General features: G+C 38.6%; 1 protein-coding gene across 1 annotated transcript in view; it reads left to right on the top strand.

Annotated features, from left to right (window-relative positions):
* The window catches only part of DCDC1 (doublecortin domain containing 1), a 452054-nt gene that overhangs the window by 71819 nt on the left and 359065 nt on the right, over positions 1-21170 (top strand). The window contains exon 7 of the mRNA XM_073809437.1: positions 18669-18762. Within this exon, the coding sequence (XP_073665538.1) occupies positions 18669-18762 (94 nt within the window). The remainder of the gene's footprint in view (positions 1-18668; positions 18763-21170) is intronic.

Here is a 21170-nt window from a genome sequence, read left to right as displayed (position 1 = left end):
ACCCAAAGTTAGCAGAAGGAAAGAAATCATAAAGATCAGAGCAGAAATAAATGAAATAGAAACAAAACAATAACAAAGATCAATAAAACTAAAATCTGGTTCTTTGAGAAGATAAACAAAGCTGATAAATCTTTAGCCAGACTCATCAAGAAAAAAAGGGAGAGGACTCAAATCAATAAAATTAGAAATGAAAAAGGAGAAGTTACAACAGACATCACAGAAATAGAAAGCATCCTAGGAGACTACTACAAGCAATGCTATGCCAATAAAATGGGCAACCTGGAAGAAATGGGCAAATTCTTAGAAAGGTATAACCTTCCAAGACTGAAGCAGGAAGAAATAGAAAATATGAGCAGACGAATCACAAGTAATGAAATTGAAATGGTGATTAAAAATCATCCAACAAACAAAAGTCCAGGACCACATGGCTTCACATGTGAATTGTATAAAACATTTAGAGAAGAGATAACACTCATCCTTCTCAAACTTTTCCAAAAAATTGCAGAGGAAGGAAACTCCCAAAGTCATTCTACAAGGCCACCATCACCCTGATACCTAAACCAGACAAAGATACTGCAAAAAAAGAAAATTACAAACCGATATCACTGATGAATATAGATGCAAAAATCCTCAACAGAATACTAGCCAACAGAATCCAACAACACATTAAAAGGATCATACACCATGATCAAGTGGGATTTATCCCAGGGATGCAAGGTTCCTTCAATATACATAAATCAAACAATGTGATACACCATATTAACAAATTGAAGAATAAAAACCATATGATCATCTCAATAGATGCAGAAAAAGCTTTTGACAAAATTCAACAGCATTTATGATAAAAACTCTCCAGAAAGTGGGCATAGAGGGAACCTACCTGAAAATAATAAAGGCCATATATGACAAACCCATAGCAAACATCATTCTCGATGGTGAAAGATCAGGAGCAAGACAAGGATGTCCACTCTCGCCACTATTATTCAACATAGTTTTGGAAGTCCTAGCCATGGCAATCAGAGAAGAAAAAGAAACAAAAGGAATACAAAGTGGAAAAGAAGAAGTAAAACTGTCACTGTTTGCAGATGATATGATACTATACATAGAGAATCCTAAAGATGCCACCAGGAAACTACTAGAGCTAATCAATGAATTTTGTAAAGTTGCAGGATACAAAATTAATGCACAGAAATCTCTGGCATTCCTATACACTAATGATGAAAAATCTGAAAGTGAAATTAAGGAAACACTCCCATTTACCATTTGCAACAAAAAGAATAAAATACCTAGGAATAAACCTACCTAGGGAGAGAAAAGACCCATATGCAAGAAACTGTAAGATACTGATGAAAGAAATTAAAGATGATACCAACAGATGGAGAGATATACCGTGTTCTTGGATTGGAAGAATCAATATTGTGAAAATGACTATACTACCCAAAGCAATCTATAGATTCAATGCAATCCCTATCAAATTACCAATGGCATTTTTTACGGAACTAGAACAAATCATCTTAAAATTTGTATAGAGACACAAAAGACCTCGAGTAGCCAAAGCATTCTTTGGCTAAAACATAGGAAGAACATTCTTTGAGAGAAATCACAGCAAGATCTTTTTTGATCCACCTCCTGGAGTAATGGAAATAAAAATAAAAATAAACAAATGGACCTAATAAAACTTAAAAGCTTTTGCACAGCAAAGGAAACCATAAACAGGACGAAAGACAACCCTCAGATTGGTAGAAAATATTTGCAAGTGAATCAACAGACAAAGGATTAATCTCCAAAATATATAAACAGCTCATGCAGCTCAATATTAAAAAAACAAACAACCCAATCCAAAAATGGGCAAGAGACCTAAATAGACATTTCTCCAAAGAAGACATACAGATGGCCTAGAAGCACATGAAAAGCTGCTCAACATCACTAATTATTAGAGAAATGCAAATCAAAACTACAATGAGGTATCACCTCACACCAGTTAGAATGGGCATCATCAGAAAATCTACAAACAACAAATGCTGGAGAGGGTGTGGAGAAAAGGGAACCCTCTTGCACTGTTGGTGGGAATGTAAATTGATACATCCACTATGGAGAACAGTATGGAGGTTTCTTAAAAAACTAAAAAGAGAATTACCATATGACACAGCAATCCCACTACTGGCATATACCCAGAGAAAACCATAATTCAAAAAGACACATGCACCCCAATATTCATTGCAGCACTGTTTACAATAGCCAGTTCATGGAAGCAACCTAAATGCTCATCGACAGACGAATGGATAAAGAAGATGTGGTACATATGTACAATGGAATATTACTCAGCCATAAAAAGGAAGGAAATTGGGTCATTTGTTGAGACATGGATGGATCTAGAGACTGTCATACAGAGTGAAGTAAGTCAGAAAGAGAAAAGCAAGTATCGTATATTAACGCATGTATGTGGAACCTAGGAAAATGGTACAGATGAACCGGTTTGCAGGGAAGAAGTTGAGACATAGATGTAGAGAACAATCGTATGGACACCAAGGGGGGAAAGTTGTGGGGGGTGGGGATGGTGGTGTGATGAATTGGGAGATTGAAATTGACATGTATACACTGATGTGTATAAAATTGATGACTAATAAGAACCTGCTGTATAAAAAAATAAATAAAATTAAATTAAAAATATTTTAAAAAATAAATAATTTGCTTCTTAGGTTTATATAATGAATACTCTTGTAATCTACTTGCCATACTAATAATACTGAGTTAGCTGAAACAATGTTTCTCATTGGTTTGGATGACTTTAGCTGCAAGTAATAGAGAATACTGTTTCAAACAGATTTAAGCAAAAAAGAAGCAGGAAATCCAGAGGTAGGACAGCTTCAAGCATCGTAGGACAGGAGTCCGGTTATGTTCTCTATAATTTTCTGGATTTTGTGCTGTTTCATATGTTGGTAACAGGATGGCTGCTGCACAGTCTGGTACAAATTTGTCTAGAGGTAGAAAAGGACCGTCTCTTCCCTATGACTGAAGCAGCCTTTCCTAGAAGTCCCTTCTAGTAATACATTGGCCAAAACTAGATTATGTCCACCCCCAAATCATTCACTTACAAGGGGCATGGGATCACCATAATTGAGTTACACCAATCAAGATAAGTGTAGCCTTCCTTGAGCCAAAAGGAGAAAGCGTAAACCCTTAATTAAAATCAGGACAGCAAGGATGAGGAAGAGAGTGGATATTGGGTAGGCAACTGAGAGTATTGCTTCCAATGTGAAGAGGTTTTCTTAATTTGTTTCCTAAGCAGAGTAGAGGTGTAACCGAAAGTTGCGCCTGGCTGCTTGCCGCTCAAAAGCCAATAAAGACGCAAGGTTGGTGGAAAGGAAAGTTTGCTTTATTTTGGATGCTGGCAAGCGAGGGTGGGGGGAGGGTGGACTACTGTCCAAAGGCTGACTCCCCACCCCCGCCCCTCCACTGACAACCAGTAACCAAGAAATTTTATAGAAGGAGGGAGGGGGCTACATGCAGAAACAGCACAGTCATCTCTGACAGTCATCTTGAAACTGGTCATGCGGTGGTCTGACCAGTGTCATCTTAATTGTTTTAAGTACAATCTTCAGTTCCAGGGTCAGTTTGTTCCCATTTCCTTGAGGCTTATTCCCGGAATTGTGGCAGCTTATGTCATGGCTACAGTCTGGTCATCATGTAGTTAACTCCTTCCACCTGATGGGGGGTTTCAATATCTACAAGATAGCTCCCAGAGTATGGCTCAGGATATTATCTAGAGCCCTTGAGAAGGAACTAAAGGTCCTTGGCTCTGTTTAATGACTAAACTATTATTATTTAGTCCTGTTGGACTGTTTTCTTTTGTTTCTGCGTTTTCTCACTTTTCTGATTAAGCTTATTTTTTGGCTAAAGTTTTTTTCACAGGCAAAAGGCAGGTGGAAGCCATGGTTGAATGGGGGTGGCAGGGAAGGACCACCGTTTCACAGGGTCAGTGCTCTAGTACTAAAAAGAATTAGTTTTATTTGAAATATTTGTTTTCTGGAATTACACACACTTGAGTTATAGCATAATTTTATCACATCTGTCAGAAATTTTATTTGCTACTTATATCAAACTCTTAACAATATAAAATTTATGATGAAATGAATTTAAATTAGACATATATTAACTTTCACTCATTCATTAATTCATGGTAGTTTTATGACTATTAACTTCTGCCAAGCACCTGGATATAAGGATGTGAAAAATGAGCCATGGTCCGGTTCTCAAGGAGCTTTAAGTCTAGTGGTGGGAAAGGGCTTTTGTAAAATGGTCAAATTATTGAATATGGAGTAGGTGACATAAGGAGGTCTTCTGAGAAGAGATAAACAGGATTTATTTGGGTACACAAGGAGGATACTGAAGATGGTAACCTTTTTAAGCAGAGAGCACAGCATATGAAAGGATTCCATGGCAGTGTGAACAGGATGAATCCCATGAATTGAAAGGTCAGTATATGAGGGAGAGAGTAGCCTCGTAGGAAAGGTTACAGATTTTTGCCTTTTTTCCTCCAAGGAGCAGTAAGAAGTCATATAGGGGCTTTTAGTTAGGAGTGGAAGAGAGGGTACCAGATTCGTGTTTTTGAATAGTTTACTTTGGCCCTCAGTGGAAAACAGATTGGGTGGGCCAGGTAGATGCAGGGAGACTATTAGCTAAGTATTGCCGGAGTCCTAGTGACAGATGATAATAGCCTGGACCTAGGGAGTGGAAATGGATAAAGTGGGTGGACTTCTAAGATTTTTAGAAGATAAAACTGACAGGCCCTGATAATAGCTTGGATATATAGGGTAAGGGGCAGTGAGATGTTAAGGGTATCAGGGATGATTTTGCAGTTTCTGGTTTGCATATCTATATAGAGGAGGTGTATTTTCCTAAGGCAAAGAATGCTGGAAGAAGACGAGGCTTGAAGGGGAAGAGCTGGGATTCAGTCTCGGATATGTTGATTTTGAGGGATCTTAGATCTGTTTAAGTGGAGAAACTGAATAGGTATTATTTGTTCTGAGGCTCAGAGGATTCCAGGGATAGACATACCAGTTTGGAAGTTGTCAGTGTGTAGATGAAAAATGAGACATTGGGGCATTGATTAGAATGCCTTAAGAGAGAATTTAGAGTGAGGCAGGAAGAGGGCTAGGACCATCTTCAAGAACTCTAGTGAATAAATAGAGGAGGATGAGCCTATGAAGACAAAAAAAAAAAGGAGAAAAATTAGAGGAGTATCATATTTCAGAATTCAGGAATAAAAGAGGTTTAAAGAAAGAGGAAGTGCTCAAATGCTATTCAAAGATCAAAATTAATGAGCATTAAGATAATGTCCTTTGGATTTGTCAATGTGGTAGTCATTGGTAATCATTTTTTTTTTTTTACATCTTTATTGGAGTATAATTGCTTTACAATGGTCTGTTAGTTTCTGCTTTATAACAAAGTGAATCAGTTATACATATACATATGTTCCCATATCTCTTCCCTCTTGCGTCTCCCTCCCTTCCCCCCTCCCTATCCCACCCCTCTAGGTGGTCACAAAGCACCGAGCTGATCTCCCTGTGCTATGCGGCTGCTTCCCACTAGCTATGTATTTTACGTTTGGTAGTGTACATATGTCCATGCCTCTCTCTCACTTTGTCCCAGCTTACACTTCCCCCTCCCCATATCCTCAAGTCCATTCTCTAATAGGTCTGTGTCTTTATTCCTGTCTTACCCCTAGGTTCTTCGTGACATTTTTTTCCCTTAAATTCCATATATATGTGTTAGCATACGGTATTTGTCTTTCTCTTTCTGACTTATGTCACTCTGTATGACAGACTCTAGGTCCATCCACCTCATTACAAATAGCTCAATTTCGTTTCTTTTTATGGCTGAGTAATATTCCATTGTATATATGTGCCACATCTTCTTGATCAATTCATCCAATGATGGACACTTAGGCTGTTTCCATCTCCTGGCTATTGTAAATAGAGCTGCAATGAACATTTTGGTACATGACTCTTTTTGAATTATGGTTTTCTCAGGGTATATGCCCAGTAGTGGGATTGCTGGGTCATATGGTAGTCCTATTTGTAGTTTTTTAAGGAACCTCCATACCGTTCTCCGTAGTGGCTGTACCAATTCACATTCCCACCAGCAGTGCAAGAGGGTTCCCTTTTCTCCACACCCTCTCGAGCATTTATTGTTTCTAGATTTTTTGATGATGGCCATTCTGACTGGTGTTGAGATGATACCTCATTGTAGTTTTGATTTGCATTTCTCTAATGATTAATGATGTTGAGCATTCTTTCATGTGTTTGTTGGCAGTCTGTATATCTTCTTTGGAGAAATGTCTATTTAGGTCTTCTGCCCATTTTGGGATTGGGTTGTTTGTTTTTTTGTTACTGAGCTGCATGAGCTGCTTGTAAATTTTGGAGATGAATCCTTTGTCAGTTGCTTCATTTGCAAATATTTTCTCCCATTCTGAGGGTTGTCTTTTGGTTTTGTTTATGGTTTCCTTTGCTGTGCAAAAGCTCTGCAGTTTCATTAGGTCCCATTTGTTTATTTTTGTTTTTATTTCCATTTCTCTAGGAGGTGGGTCAAAAAGGATCTTGCTGTGATTTATGTCATAGAGTGTTCTGCCTATGTTTTCCTCTAAGAGTTTGATAGTTTCTGGCCTTACATTTAGGTCTTTAATCCATCTTGAACTTATTTTTGTGTATGGTGTTAGGGAGTGATCTAATCTCATACTTTTACATGTAACTGTCCAGTTTTCCCAGCACCACTTATTGAAGAGGCTGTCCTTTCTCCACTGGACATTCCTGCCTCCTTTATCAAAGATAAAGTGACCATATGCACATGGGTTTATCTCTGGGCTTTCTATCCTGTTCCATTAATCTATATTTCTGTTTTTGTGCCATTACCATACTGTCTTGATTACTGTAGCTTTGTAGTATAGTCTGAAGTCAGGGAGCCTGATTCCTCCAGCTCCGTTTTTTGTTCTCAAGATTGCTTTGGCTATTTGGGATCTTTTGTGTTTCCATACAAATTGTGAAATTTTTTGTTCTAGTTCTGTGAAAAATGCCAGTGGTAGTTTGATAGGGATTGCATTGAATCTGTAGATTGCTTTGGGTAGTAGAGTCATTTTCACAATGTTGATTCTTCCAATCCAAGAACATGGTATATCTCTCCATCTATTTGTATCATCTTTAATTTCTTTCATCAGTGTCTTATAATTTTCTGCATACAGGTCTTTTGTCTCCTTAGGTAGGTTTATTCCTAGATATTTTATTCTTTTTGTTGCAATGGTAAATGGGAGTGTTTTCTTGATTTCACTTTCATATTTTTCATCATTAGTCTATAGGAATGCCAGAGATTTCTGTGCATTAATTTTGTATCCTGCTACTTTCCCAAATTCATTGATTAGCTCTAGTAGTTTTCTGGTAGCATCTTTAGCATTCTCTATATATAGTATCATGTCATCTGCAAACAGTGACAGCTTTACTTCTTCTTTTCTGACTTGGATTCCTTTTATTTCCTATTCTTCTCTGATTGCTGTGGCTAAAACTTCCAAAACAATGTTGAATAACAGTGGTGAGAGTGGGCAGCCTTGTTTTGTTCCTGATCTTAGTGAAAATGCTTTCAGTTTTTCACTCACTATTGAGGACAGTGTTGGCTGTGGGTTTGTCCTACAGGGCCTTTATTACGTTGAGGAAAGTTCCCTCTATGCCCACTTTCTGGAGGCTTTTTATCATTAATGGGTGTTGAATTTGTCGAAAGCCTTCTCTGCATCTATTGAGATGACCATATGGTTTTTCTCCTTCAATTTGTTAATATGGTGTATCACATTGTTTGATATTTGTATATTGAAGAATCCTTGGATTCCTGGAATAAACCCCACTCGATCATGTTGTATGATCCTTTTAATGTGCTGTTGGATTCTGTTTGCTAGTATTTTGTTGAGGATTTTTGCATCTATGTTCATCAGTGATATTGGCCTGTAGTTTTCTTTCTTTGTGACCTCCTTGTCTGGTTTTGGTATCAGGGTGATGGTGGCCTCGTAGAATGACTTTGGGAGTGTTCCTGCCTCTGCTGTATTTTGGAAGAGTTTGAGAAGGATTGGTGTTAGCTCTTCTCTAAATGTTTGATCGAATTCGCCTGCGAAGCCGTTTGGTCCTGGGCTTTTGTTTGTTGGAAGATTTACAATCACAGTTTCAAATTCAGTGCTTGTGATTCGTCTGTTCATATTTTCTATTTCTTCCTGATTCAGTCTTGCCAGGTTGTGCATTTCTAAGAATTTGTCCATTTCTTCCAGGTTGTCCATTTTATTGGCAGAGAGTTGCTTGTAGTAATCTCTCATGATCTTTTTTATTTCTGCAGTGTCAGTTGTTACTTCTCCTTTTTCATTTCTAATTCTATGGATTTGAGTCTTCTCCTGTTTTTTCTTGATGAGTCTGGCTAATGGTTTATCAATTTTGTTTATCTTCTCAAAGAACCACCTTTTAGTTTTATTGATCTTTGCTATCGTTTCCTTCATTTCTTTTTCATTTATTTCTGATCTGATCTTTATGATTTCTCTCCTTCTGCTAACTTTGGGGTTTTTTTGTTCTTCTTTCTCTAATTGCTTTAGGTGCAAGGTTAGGTTGTTTATTCGAGATGTTTCCTGTTTCTTAAAATAGGATTGTATTGCTATAAACTTCCCTCTTAGAACTGCTTTTGCTGCATCCCATAGGTTTTGGGTCATCGTGTCTCCATTGTCATCTGTTTCTAGATATTTTTTGATTTCCTCTTTGATTTCTTAAGTGATCACTTCGTTATTAAGTAGTGTATTGTCTAGCCTCCATGTGTTTGTATTTTTTACAGATCTTTTCCTGTAATTGGTATCTAGTCTCATAGCGTTGTGGTCAGAAAGGTACTTGATACAATTTCAATTTTCTTAAATTTACCAAGGCTTGATTTGTGACCCAAGATATGATCTATCCTGGAGAATGTTCCATGAGCACTTGAGAAGAATGTGTATTCTGTTGTTTTTGGATGGAGTGTCCTATAAATATCAATTAAGTCCATCTTGTTTAATGTATCATTTAAAACTTGTGTTTCCTTATTTATTTTCATTTTGTATGATCTGTCCATTGGTGAAAGTGGGGTGTTAAAGTCCCCTACTATGAATGTGTTACTGTCGATTTCCCCTTTTATGGCTGTTAGCATTTGCCTTATGTATTGAGGTGCTCTTATGTTAGGTGCATAAATATTTACAATTGTTATATCTTCTTCTTGGATCGATCTCTTGATCATTATGTAGTGTCCTTCTTTGTCTCTTCTAATATTCTTTATTTTAAAGTCAATTTTGCCTGATATGAGAATTGCTACTCCAGCTTTCTTTTGATTTCCATTTGCATGGAATATCTATTTCCATCCCTTCACTTTCAGTCTGTATGTGTCTCTAGGTGTGAAGGGGGTCTCTTGTAGACAGCATATATATGGGTCTTGTTTTTGTATCCATTCAGCCAGTCTGTGTCTTTTGGTGGGATCAATTAGTCCATTTACATTTAAGGTAATTATCGATATGTATATTCCTATTCCCATTTTAATTGTTTTGGGTTTGTTATTATAGGTCTTTTCCTTCTCTTGTGTTTCTTGCCTAGAGAAGATCCTTTAGCATTAGTTGTAAACCTGGTTTGATGGTGCTGAACTCTCTCAGCTTTTGCTTGTCTGTAAAGGTTTTAATTTCTCCATCAAATCTGAATGAGATCGTCTGGGTAGAGTAATCTTGGTGGTAGGTTTTTCTCCTTCATCACTTTAAATATGTCCTGCCACTCCCTTCTGGCTTGCAGAGTTTCTGCTGAAAGATCAGCTGTTAACTTTATGGGGATTCCCTTATGTGTTATTTGTTGTTTTTCCCTTGCTGCTTTTAATATGTTTTCTTTGTATTTAATTTTTGACAGTTTGATTAATATGTGTCTTGGCGTGTTCCTCCTTGGATTTATCCTGTATGGGACTCTCTGTGCTTCCTGAACTTGATTAACTATTTACTTTCCCATATTAGGGAAGTTTTCAACTATAATCTCTTCAAATATTTTCTCAGTCCCTTTCTTTTTCTCTTCTTCTTCTGGAACCCCTATAATTCGAATGTTGGTGCATTTAATGTTGTCCCAGAGGTCTCTGAGACTATCCTCAGTTCTTTTCATTCTTTTTTCTTTATTCTGCTCTGCAGTAGTTCTTTCCACTATTTTATCTTCCAGATTATTTATCCATTCTTCTGCCTCAGTTATTCTGCTATTGATCCCTTCTAGAGTATTTTTAATTTCATATATTGTGTTGTTCATCGTTGCTTGTTTCATCTTTAGTTCTTCTAGGTCCTTGTTAAATGTTTCTTGCATTTTCTGTATTCTATTTCCAAGATTTTGGATCATCTTTACTTTCATTATTCTGAATTCTTTTTCAGGTAGACTGCCTATTTCCTCTTCATTTGTTACGTCTGGTGGGTTTTTATCTTGCTCCTTCATCTGCTGTGTGTTTTTCTGTCTTCTCATTTTGCTTATCTTACTGTGTTTGGGGTCTCCTTTTTGCAGGCTGCAGGTTCGTTGTTCCTGTTGTTTTTGTTGTCTGTCCCCAGTGGCTAAAGTTGGTTCAGTGGGTTGTGTAAGCTTCCTGGTGGAGGGGACTAGTGCCTGTGTTCTGGTGGATGAGGCTGGATCTTGTCTTTCTGGTGGGCAGGTCCACGTCTGGTGGTGTGTTTTGGGGTATCTGTGGACTTATGATTTTAGGCAGCCTCTCTGCTAATGGGTGGGATTGTGTTCCTGTCTTGCTATTTGTTTGGCATAGGGTGTCCAGCACTGTAGCTTGCTGGTCGTTGAGTTAAGCTGGTGTTGGTGTTGAAATGGAGATCTCTGGGAGATTTTCACCGTTTGATATTACGTGGAGCTGGGAGGTCTCTTGTGGACCAGTGTCCTGAAGTTGGCTCTCCCACCTCAGAGGCACAGCAGTGACTCCTGGCTGCAGCACCAAGAGCCTTTCATCCACACGGCTCAGAATAAAAGGGAGAAAAAGTAGAAAGAAAGAAAGAGGATAAAAGAAAATAAAGTAAGGTAAAATAAAATAAATCTATTAAAATAAAAAAATAATTATTAAGAAAAAAATGTTTTTAAAAAGTAAAGAAACCCCAAAAATGCAAAAAAAACGGACGGATAGAACCCTAGGACAAATGGTGAAAGCAAAGCTATACAGACAAAATCTCACACAGAAGCATACACATACACACTCACAAAAAGAGGAAAAGGGGAAAAAATAATAAATCTTGCTCTCAAAGTTCACCTCCTCAGTTTGGGATGAGCCTTCGTCTATTCAGGTATTCCACAGATGCAGGGTACATCAAGTTGATTGTGGAACTTTAATCTGCTGCTTCTGAGGCTGCTGGGAGAGATTTCCCTTTTCTTTGTTCGCACAGCTCCTGGGGTTCAGCTTTGGATTTGGCCCCGCCTCTGCGTGTAGGTCGCGGGAGGGCGTCTGTTCTTCGCTCAGACAGGATGGGGTTAAAGGAGCCGCTGATTCGGAGGCTCAGGTTCACTCAGGCCGGGGGGAGGGAGGGGCACAGAATGCAGGGCGACCCTAAGGCGGCAGAGGACGGCGTGACGTTGCACCAGCGTGAGGCGCGCCGTGCGTGCTCCCGGGGAAGCTGTTCCTGGATCCCGGGACCCTGGCCGTGGCGGGCTCCAGAGGCTTCCCCGGAAGGGAGGTGTGGAGAGCGACCTGTGCTCGCACACAGGCTTCTTGGTGGCGGCAGCAGCAGCCTTAGCGTCTCAGGCCTGTGTCTGGGGCCTGCGCTTTTAGCCGCGGCTCGTGCCCGTCTCTGGAGCTCCTTTAAGCAGCGCTCTTAATCCCCTCTCCTCGTGCACCAGGAAACAAAGAGGGAAGAAAAAGTCTCTTGCCTCTTCGGCAGTTCCAGACTCTTCCCCGGACTCCCTCCCGGCTAGCCGTGGCGCACTAGTCCCTTCAGGCTGTGTTCATGCCGCCTGTCCTCTCCCTGCGCTGAGACCGAAGCCCGAGCCTCAGCTCCCAGCCCCGCCCGCCCCGGCGGGTGAGCAGACAAGCCTCTCGGACTGGTGAGTGCTGGTCAGCACCGATCCTCTGTGCGGGAATCTTTCTGCTTTGCCCTCTGCACCCCTGTTGCTGTGCTCTCCTCCGCGGCCCCGAAGCTCCCCTCCTCCACCACCCGCAGTCTCCGCCCGGGAAGGGGCTTCTAGTGCGTGGAAACGTTTCGTCCTTCACGGCTCCCTCCCACTGGTGCAGGTCCTGTCCCTATCCTTTTGTCTCTGTTTATTCTTTTTTCTTTTGCCCTACCCAGGTACGTGAGGAGTTTCTTGACTTTTGGGAGGTCTGAGTTCTTCTACCAGTGTTCAGTAGGTGTTCTGTAGGAGCTGTTCCACGTGTAGATGCATTTCTGATGTATCTGTGGGGAGGAAGGTGGTCTCCGCGTCTTACTCTTCCGCCATCTTCCCCCTTTCCAATCTTTTCTGTTGTTGTTAGATTCTGTTTTTTCCATTGGTAATCTTTGTGAGAATTATTTCAGTCAAATGATACCGAAAGCCAGACTGGAGTGGCCTGAGAATGAGTGGGAAGAAGGGAAATGGAAACAGAGAAATGATAAAGATATTTAGCTGTGCATCAGAATAGTTAGAGGGAGATGTAAGTATGGGAGGATTTAATTTTTAAGATAGGAAAGACTTGATCATGTGTGCCAGTGGGAAAAATCTAGTTGGGAAGGAGTAGTTAAATATACAAGAAATGATGGGTAAATATCATGGCTTAAAACGTGACAGCAAACATAACTGAAAGCATAGGTGTAGTATTGGCCTTAGATAGGAGCAGGGACTCCTGTAATACAACTAGAGGGTAAAGGAGAGGATGGGTGTAGAAGTAGGTAGGTGTGTAGCTTTGGTAGCAGGAAGATGAAGCTTCAGTTTTCTCTCTCATGTAGGTCAGTCCATCTGCTGACAACAAGAAGGGAAGTAGGGGGCTTCCCTGGTGGCGCAGTGGTTGAGAGTCCGCCTGCCGATGCAGGGGACACGCGTTCGTGCCCCGGTCCAGGAAGATCCCACATGCCGCGGAGCGGCTAGGCCCGTGAGCCATGGCCGCTGAGCCTGTGCGTCCGGAGCCTGTGCTCCGCAACGGGAGAGGCCACAACAGTGAGAGGCCCGCGTACCGAAAAAAAAAAAAAAAAAAAGAAGGGAAGTAGGGGAGGGGAGGCTGGGTGGAGAAAAACACAGCAGAGATAGTTTGAAATATTTATTGTGGCAAGGAAAGGAGAGATTTGACCAAAGATATGAAATAGAAGTGACTGGGCAGTATTGAGGGACCATGGAGGTTGGTGACTGTAATAGTGATAAGGATGTGTTCATTTGTGTGACTTTCTCCAGGAGCACCAGGCTTCTTGGTGTGCACACAGAGAGTAAACAGTAAGGGTCACCCAGGGTTAGGACTTGTGGCAAAGGTTATCCATGAATGAGGAAGAACGAGTAGACTGAGGAGAGATGGTGCACTTGAAGGTCAGGATGCTCAGGGGGCCAGGGTTTGTTAGTTTTGTTTGTTCCATAAGAGGGTTGGGGAGAAATTATCTTGAAATAACATTGTAAGTAACACCATTTCCCAAATTTGAGATTGTGTGATATGAGAGACTAAATTCCCAGCGCTGAGAGGGCTCTGAGCAAATGAGTGAACTCAGGGCAAAGCTCGTTTTCTTTTAGAAGAGTTTAAGGGTCTAGTCGATTTTGTTGATTGGTGTGTTGGGGGGGGAGTGCACAATGCAAAGGTTTTAGAAATGGATGAAGAAGTTGAGGGTAATATATAAAGAACAAGAAAATATAGAACCTTAAGTGAATGATGATGCAGTAGACTGAGAGTAGGAATACTTTTTCTGTAAAGGGGCAGACAGTAAATATTCTTCATCTTACAGACCATAAAGTCTCTGTTGCAACCACTCAGCTCTGTTGCATAGCATAAAAGCAGCCATAGAAAATGTATAAATGAACAGTGTGACTGTTTTCCAAGAAAACTTTATTTATGGACATTGAAATATGAATTTCATATACTGTAAAAGTGTGACAAAATATTATTCTTCTTTTGATCATTTTTTTAACAATTAAAAACATACAAACCATTCTTAGCCCACAAGCCATACAGAAACTGGCTGTGGCCAGAATTTGGCCCATGGTGTGTGTAGTTTGCTGACCCCTGCTTTAGAGGATCCTTTGAAGAGATTGTGTAGGGAGGTCTAAATCTGGGCTTACATTTCTGGGCTTGACTCATAAAAATATGTTAAAAGAGGGCTTCCCTGGTGGCGCAGTGGTTGAGAATCTGCCTGCTAATGCAGGGGACACGGGTTCGAGCCCTGGTCTGGGAAGATCCCACATGCCGCGGAGCAACTAGGCCCGTGAGCCACAACTACTGAGCCTGCGCGTCTGGAGCCTGTGCTCCACAACAAGAGAGGCCGCGATAGTGAGAGGCCCGCGCGTCGCGATGAAGAGTGGCCCCCGCTTGCCACAACTAGAGAAAGCCCTCGCACAGAAATGAAGACTCAACACAGCCAAAAATAAATAAGTAAATAAATAATTTAAAAAAAAATGTTAAAAGATATCAAGGTTCTCCGTGTTTGAGGAAGATGATGTTGTTTGATCTGGTGGCTTGTAGACTCAGCTCACTCGGCCTGGGGTTATGTTGCACTAAGCATACTCTCTCACCTGGACGTTTGGGTAGTGCTAAACCAAACTCAGAGGCTGCAGACTGTGGAACCACGCCACCTCTATGGTGGCCATTCCGGAAGCTGCAAACTGCACCAGATGTGTGTGGGCGTGGAGGTGACTCCCACAACTATAAACAAATGAACTCAGCTAAAAAGAGTTTGCGGAAAATCTCTTCCCAGGTGCTCGTCAAGAGGAGTCTTGTTGTATAGCATGATGGTTTTTAGATTTCAGTGTCAGAAGAGTTCTCTACAACCTAAGCTATAAGAAATTAACAACAACAACAAAAGAAATATTTTAACAAGCTTAACGGGTACAGATTAGTGGAAATGGTATTTTAATTAACCTTAATGTTATAGCAAGTTGGCACTGTTGAATATTTTTCAATTGTGAATTTTAAGAATGACCTTACAAGTAGAGGCTTCATTTCAGGGCTTTTGACAGAAATTTATATTGATACTAATTCATAGCACTGATAATTTACTGTGAGAAAACGATTACTGAAGGTTGGCATTGCTTAAACACTGCAAGGATCTTTCATCCTGAAAGTAGGAGAGAATGACAGTGTTGGTGATGCATTATTAATTTCTAATATATCTGATTTTCTAATGCCAGTTTTTAAACTCATTTGACTCTTAAAACTTGGCTTGCACAAACATTTTTACTGATGTTTTAGCAATGAAAAGCAGAACCTTTGAGTTGAAAAGCCAAGTGATTTTACTTGGCTAATTCTTTTAAGACTCAAAGGCAGCAATATTTGAGATAATTTTAAAAATCAGAAATTTTAGTTGAAGTAAACGGGACTGTCTTTAAATAGCTCATATTTTATTTAGTTTAACTGGTAAATTATAACTTTGGAGGATGTTTAGGTATTTGAAGCTTCACTAGTAACTAGGGGATATAATTTGTACTAAAGGGATTCGTTGCACTTTTAAATAATAGATTTGTAATCTTAAGAAATTGAGAGCTGAACATACAAAATGGAAAGATGAAGAAAGTGGTGATCCTGAGGAGGGGGTTGCATCTCTTTAGGGTCTATGGGACCAACTGTAGATTCTTAGTAGTATTCAGAGGTGATTGGCTAAGGAAGAATGCATACTGAGTTAACTCCTTTGAGTATTTTTGTCATTGGTGATGGTAAAAGATAATCTTTGGGCACAGAGTCACATGGAAGAAAGTGATGAATAGAAGAATTCTTCTAGTCAGAGACTGTGTTAATTACTAAAAATGTGTAGATCCCCTGCCAGTGTCAGTCTGTATGTTCCACTATCCTTTCTGTCTCAAGTCACAGACCAAACTGCAGTGTCTTCTCCTAATACCTCCTCTCTTATATTTCGAATATTGTTTTCTGAGCATCTTTAATAAAAGTTTGAGTCCATTAGATGGGAGACCTAGGTTAACTTGTGTGTAGTAGTCATTAAAGAAATTAACCCAAGAGGTTAGGAGGGAAGGCAGGAAGAATAAGGTTTAGAGAGTTGCCAGAGTTATTACCTTATTTGTTTGGGTAGCAAGGACCAGTACCAGCCATGGGCAAGTTGGCTAGAGAGAGGTAGGAACAGTGATATCAGAGGGCCATTCTCAGTTAGGGAGCACTGTGTCTGACTTATGAGGACACATGACATTGGTCCTCCTGCAGTGACATACTTCAAGTAGGCAGATTGGAGGTCAGTGGATTTGCTCCACGACAGTGCTTACAGTCACTTATGAAGTACATTGCAAGTACCTTGTTTTTTAACTAGGTAAAGCTAGTTAAGGCTACTGTGAATATTTCCCTCCTAAATTAGACGGTTCAAGATTATTCCTATAACTTTATCTTTTTTTTTTTTTTTTTTTTTGGCAATACGCGGGCCTCTCGCTGTTGTGGCCTCTCCCGTTGCGGAGCACAGGCTCCGGACGCGCAGGCTCAGTGGCCATGGCTCACGGGCCCAGCCGCTCCGTGGCATATGGGATCTTCCCAGACCGGGGTATGAACCCGTGTCCCCTGCATCGGCAGGTGGACTCCCAGCCACTGCACCAGCAGGGAAGCCCCTATAACTTTATCTTTAATCACGAATAGTCTTCTTGGTTTTGAGAAAAACAGCAGCAATACATACTTTCTAAAAATTGCCCAAAGCTCTGGATTGCAGCTAGAGTACAAGAAACACACACAATCCTGTAAATGCCCTTGGGAGTATGTGGCATGTGGGAAAATTATTGGTCATGTTCAAGGGTGGAATAAAGGCTGAGAACCTCTGATATAATCCAGTAAAGGTCAATTTGTCAGATTAAATTAATCAGTTAAATATTTGCCTTTTAAGTGCAACACATCACTTGATATAGCAATTAGGATGATAAACCAACTGAGTCACAACGTTTGGAAGTTGTTCTCCAGACTGAAAGGAAAGTACAGTTTTGCCTCTACATATACATGAAGCTGTTTAAATATGTCTGTTGTCACAAAGAAAACGGGTTGATTGGGCTAGAGCTAGGATTACAGGCTCCAGTTTTAAAATAGGGATAAAAGTGAGCAGAAATGGAGGCAGGGTGATATCAGTAATCAGAAAATTTTTTAAACTATATAATCATATAATGAACATTGTCCTTCAGCAGTTCTTCGTTATGTAAAAGCAATATATTACAGCTATGAACAGTAAGAATGGAAGACAAAGTACGTTCAGTTTGGATTTGGAATATATGGACTTTTAAATGAAAGTGGCAAGTTTCATGTTTTGGGAGTCACTTCCAAAAGCCTGGTAACAGCCTGCCCTCAGGTTCCTGATACTTCCCAACTCCCCTCTGTTACTTTAATTTTTCTCATCTTGTGAGTAGAACTTTCTCTCCAACTGATGCATGTTTAAGTCTTCCCTGATGTTAGAAAGATGACTGTTACACGTTTATAAGGGCTATACCAAGAACAGGTTGAGAATGAAATAGTGCCATTTGCAGAGATGGACCTAGAGACTGTCATACAGAATGAAGTCAGAGAAAAACAAATATATAATATCTCTTATATGTGGAATCTAGAAAAATGGTAGAGATGAACTTATTTGCAAAGCAGAAATAGAGTCACAAATGTAGAGAACAAACTTATGGTTACCAAGCAGGGAAGGGAGGAGTGGGATGAATTGGGAGATTGGGACTGACATATATATACTACTGTGTATAAAATAGGTAATTAATGAGAACCTACTGTATAGCACAGGGAACTCTGCTTAGTGCTCTGTGGTGACCTAAATGGGAAGAAAATCCAAAAAAGAGTGAATATACATGCGTGTATGAATGATTCATTTTGCTGTATAGCAAGAAACCAATACAACATTGTAAAGCAACTATACTCCAATCAAACTAATTTAAAAAAAGAACAGGTTGAGAAATTGAAATATTAAGAGAAGGGCTTTAGCATATTAGAAACCATTAAAAGTGAAGCTCTTCAAACTCAGGCTCATGCAAAACCTTGAAATGTGGTTTATTAATTCCAATTTTTAGCATCCAAAGAACATAAGTTATCAAGGTGAACTGTGATCAGACTGTGATATTTATAGTTTATTTTCAGATACTTGGAAAGACTTTAAAAGCTAAGGAAAGTACCTTAAAACCTAATCTAAAACATAAAATCCTCCCCATTGTAAAATAAATGAAAAATATAGAAAATAGCAGGAATAATATAAAAATCTCCCAGAGTTGTACCATTTATTAAATAATGTATAACTACTTTTTAATATTCCTTATATCTCCTTTCTCTTTCTATTAATATTTTTGTGTGTGCTCGAAGTACAATTGCAATCTAACCATTTTAACTGCCTTTTTCCGTTTCATATATTAGAAACATTTGATAAATCATCAAATTTTATTTTATAATATAATTTTAAATACCCATATAGTAGAGAAAGGACTTTAAATGTGTATTCAATTTCATTAGAGCTAACTGTGATAAATTATTTATAAGGTATTTTTTTTTCTGTGTAGGTTTTAGATATTTGCACAATGAAAATGAACCTAAATTCACCAGCCAGATATCTTTATGATTTATATGGCAGGAAAATTAAAGATATTTCGAAAGGTAAGTGGCAAAGATTTTGTAAACTATGTGATACTATTTCAAAAGGCATTTACATAATTTTGTTTTTACTTTATACATTTAAAAGGAAAAGATATAAAAACTGGTTTAATTATGTCATTCTTATATGAAGGGAAATCATGAAAGAGTATTAAGGTTTGGGGAATCTTTTATTTCATCATGTTTTAGTCCATTTGGGCTACTATAACAAAAACACCATAGATCAAGTGGCTTAAACATTAAGCATTTATTTCTCACAGTTATGGAGGCTGAGAAGTACAAGATCAAGGCACTGGTAGATTCTTTGTCTATTGGGGGCCCTTTTCTGATTGATAGATGGCTGTCTTCTCACTGTGTCCTTAGTGGAAGGAACAAGGGCACTCTCTGAGGTCTTTTATATAAGGACACTAATTCCATTCATGAGGGCTCCACCCTCTTGACCTAATCCCTTCCAAATACTATCCCTTTAGGGATTAGATTTCAACATATGAATTTTTGGGGGTCACAAACAGTCATCTAAGCACAGCACAAGCTTAGATTTAAAAAAAAATGATGGGTATTTTAACCTTAGCAAGCCATAACTTAATAAACAAAAGTAATTGATATATTTTCATATTTACAATTTCCATGGTATACAGCTTTCAAAAGAGAAAGACAAGAAATTGTGCTACTTCGTGCTCAGAGTTTTTTTAATGTTTTGGTTAACTTCTAGAGGTTTTTCAAAAGTCATGAAATGTGCTTTAAAACAATTTTATTGTATGTCTTTGTCAAAATAAGAGACCTCCCTCTATATTTCTAAAGGCACTGACTTGCCAGTCTTTGAAAGCAAAAATACATGATTTCACATCATTAAATTACTGTCAGTAGTAATTACTACTATTACTTTACTTTTTACTATTTAAAAAAATTACTTTTTATTTCTTTAGTAGTAATTAATATTACTTTAATAGTGCCACAATTAACACTATTAAATGTGCTACTGTATGGTCCTATCACTTCATTTAAACCTTAACTTCATATACCTGAAGAGGGCCAAAATCTTAAGTAGCATACTTAGCTGCAAGGCTAGATACAGACAACTGTAAGTGATTTGGGGATATAGCTCTACTGGATACTCCCATTTGTTTCCAGTATTCTTGCTTGTATTGTATAAAAGCAAACTTTCCTGGCTTTATCATCCTTAATTAATCCTATTGAGTGACCACTGATATTTTGATACTTACTGTTTATAATGCTTAAAATGTTTTTTACTAAGTATCGTATATGTGTGTGTGTATTTAGAAACCAAATCTATTTTTCTTTATTTTTAATGTTTGTATTAGATATGAGCATTATTTTTCATTTTATTAGGAGTTTTCATCTGAAGATTTTAAAGCACTTGTAGACACTTACGCATTATCTAGAAGCATTAGTTATTTACCTCTAAGACATAAGTAACACAGAGAATCCTTCCTCATGGTCTTTTATGGGGGAGTGGGGAGAGTAACATTATTAAGTTGATTTCTTACTTCTTACATTTTTGTCCCCTCCCCCATCACATAGGCTTAAATTTTCTGTATGATAAACAATATTATATAATCGCTCTTAAACTTGCATTAATAAAATAAATAAATAATGCATTTTCTTAAGACCCTGTCTAGCTTTGAATGATTTCCATCTCACCTGGAATTAAAAAATTATATTTGACTAAATTGCTAGAGTTGAAACTCTAAGGAACCCTGGTTAAGATGAAAGATTAAATTTAGAAAGTTGATTTTTTTTTTCCCTTCCCAAATGTGGTATAATAGAATTACTTATCAAAACAGAAAAGTTCTGACTCTGAGGTGTGAGACTTCATGGATGCCAGAGGCATTCAGATTCATGCCTCGTGCTTCACGTTTCCCAGAAGTGTGCTATTATCACATTTTAATGCATGCCTTGCCCTGTGTTTTTGCATACTTATAGAAGCTTATGCCAGCTGAAATTAGCCTATGCAACTACTAACATGGGGAAGCATAACAAGCTCACTGGACTTAAAATACTTAAAGAAGCTAATCCTGTTGGAGGAACTTCCAATGTGCAGCACCCTAGTCACTTAACATTAGGTTTCTGCATTTCTTTTTTCTTTGTTAGTATAATTTTGTGCATCAAATGATTGAGATCCCTAAACTTTTATGTCTGATAGTCTTCTGAACTTTAACTTGGGAAAGGTCAAGTATTATATGAAAGTTATCTTTTATTTTAGATAAATGCTAACATCCTGATTTGATATATGACTTCTTTTTGATTACTTGCTCTGTATCAGATCAGAAAAAGTCATTTAATAATGTTTAATATTAATATCACAGCAATTATCTATTATTTTTAAGCACAAATTAGAAGCGTAATTGTACCAAGAACTAAAAGTAACAGATGTACAAAATAGAAGATTT

Source organism: Tursiops truncatus, chromosome 8, assembly GCF_011762595.2.
Source record: "Tursiops truncatus isolate mTurTru1 chromosome 8, mTurTru1.mat.Y, whole genome shotgun sequence".
NCBI classification, from domain to species: domain Eukaryota; kingdom Metazoa; phylum Chordata; class Mammalia; order Artiodactyla; family Delphinidae; genus Tursiops; species Tursiops truncatus.
This window is presented reverse-complemented; position numbering and strand designations above follow the sequence as displayed.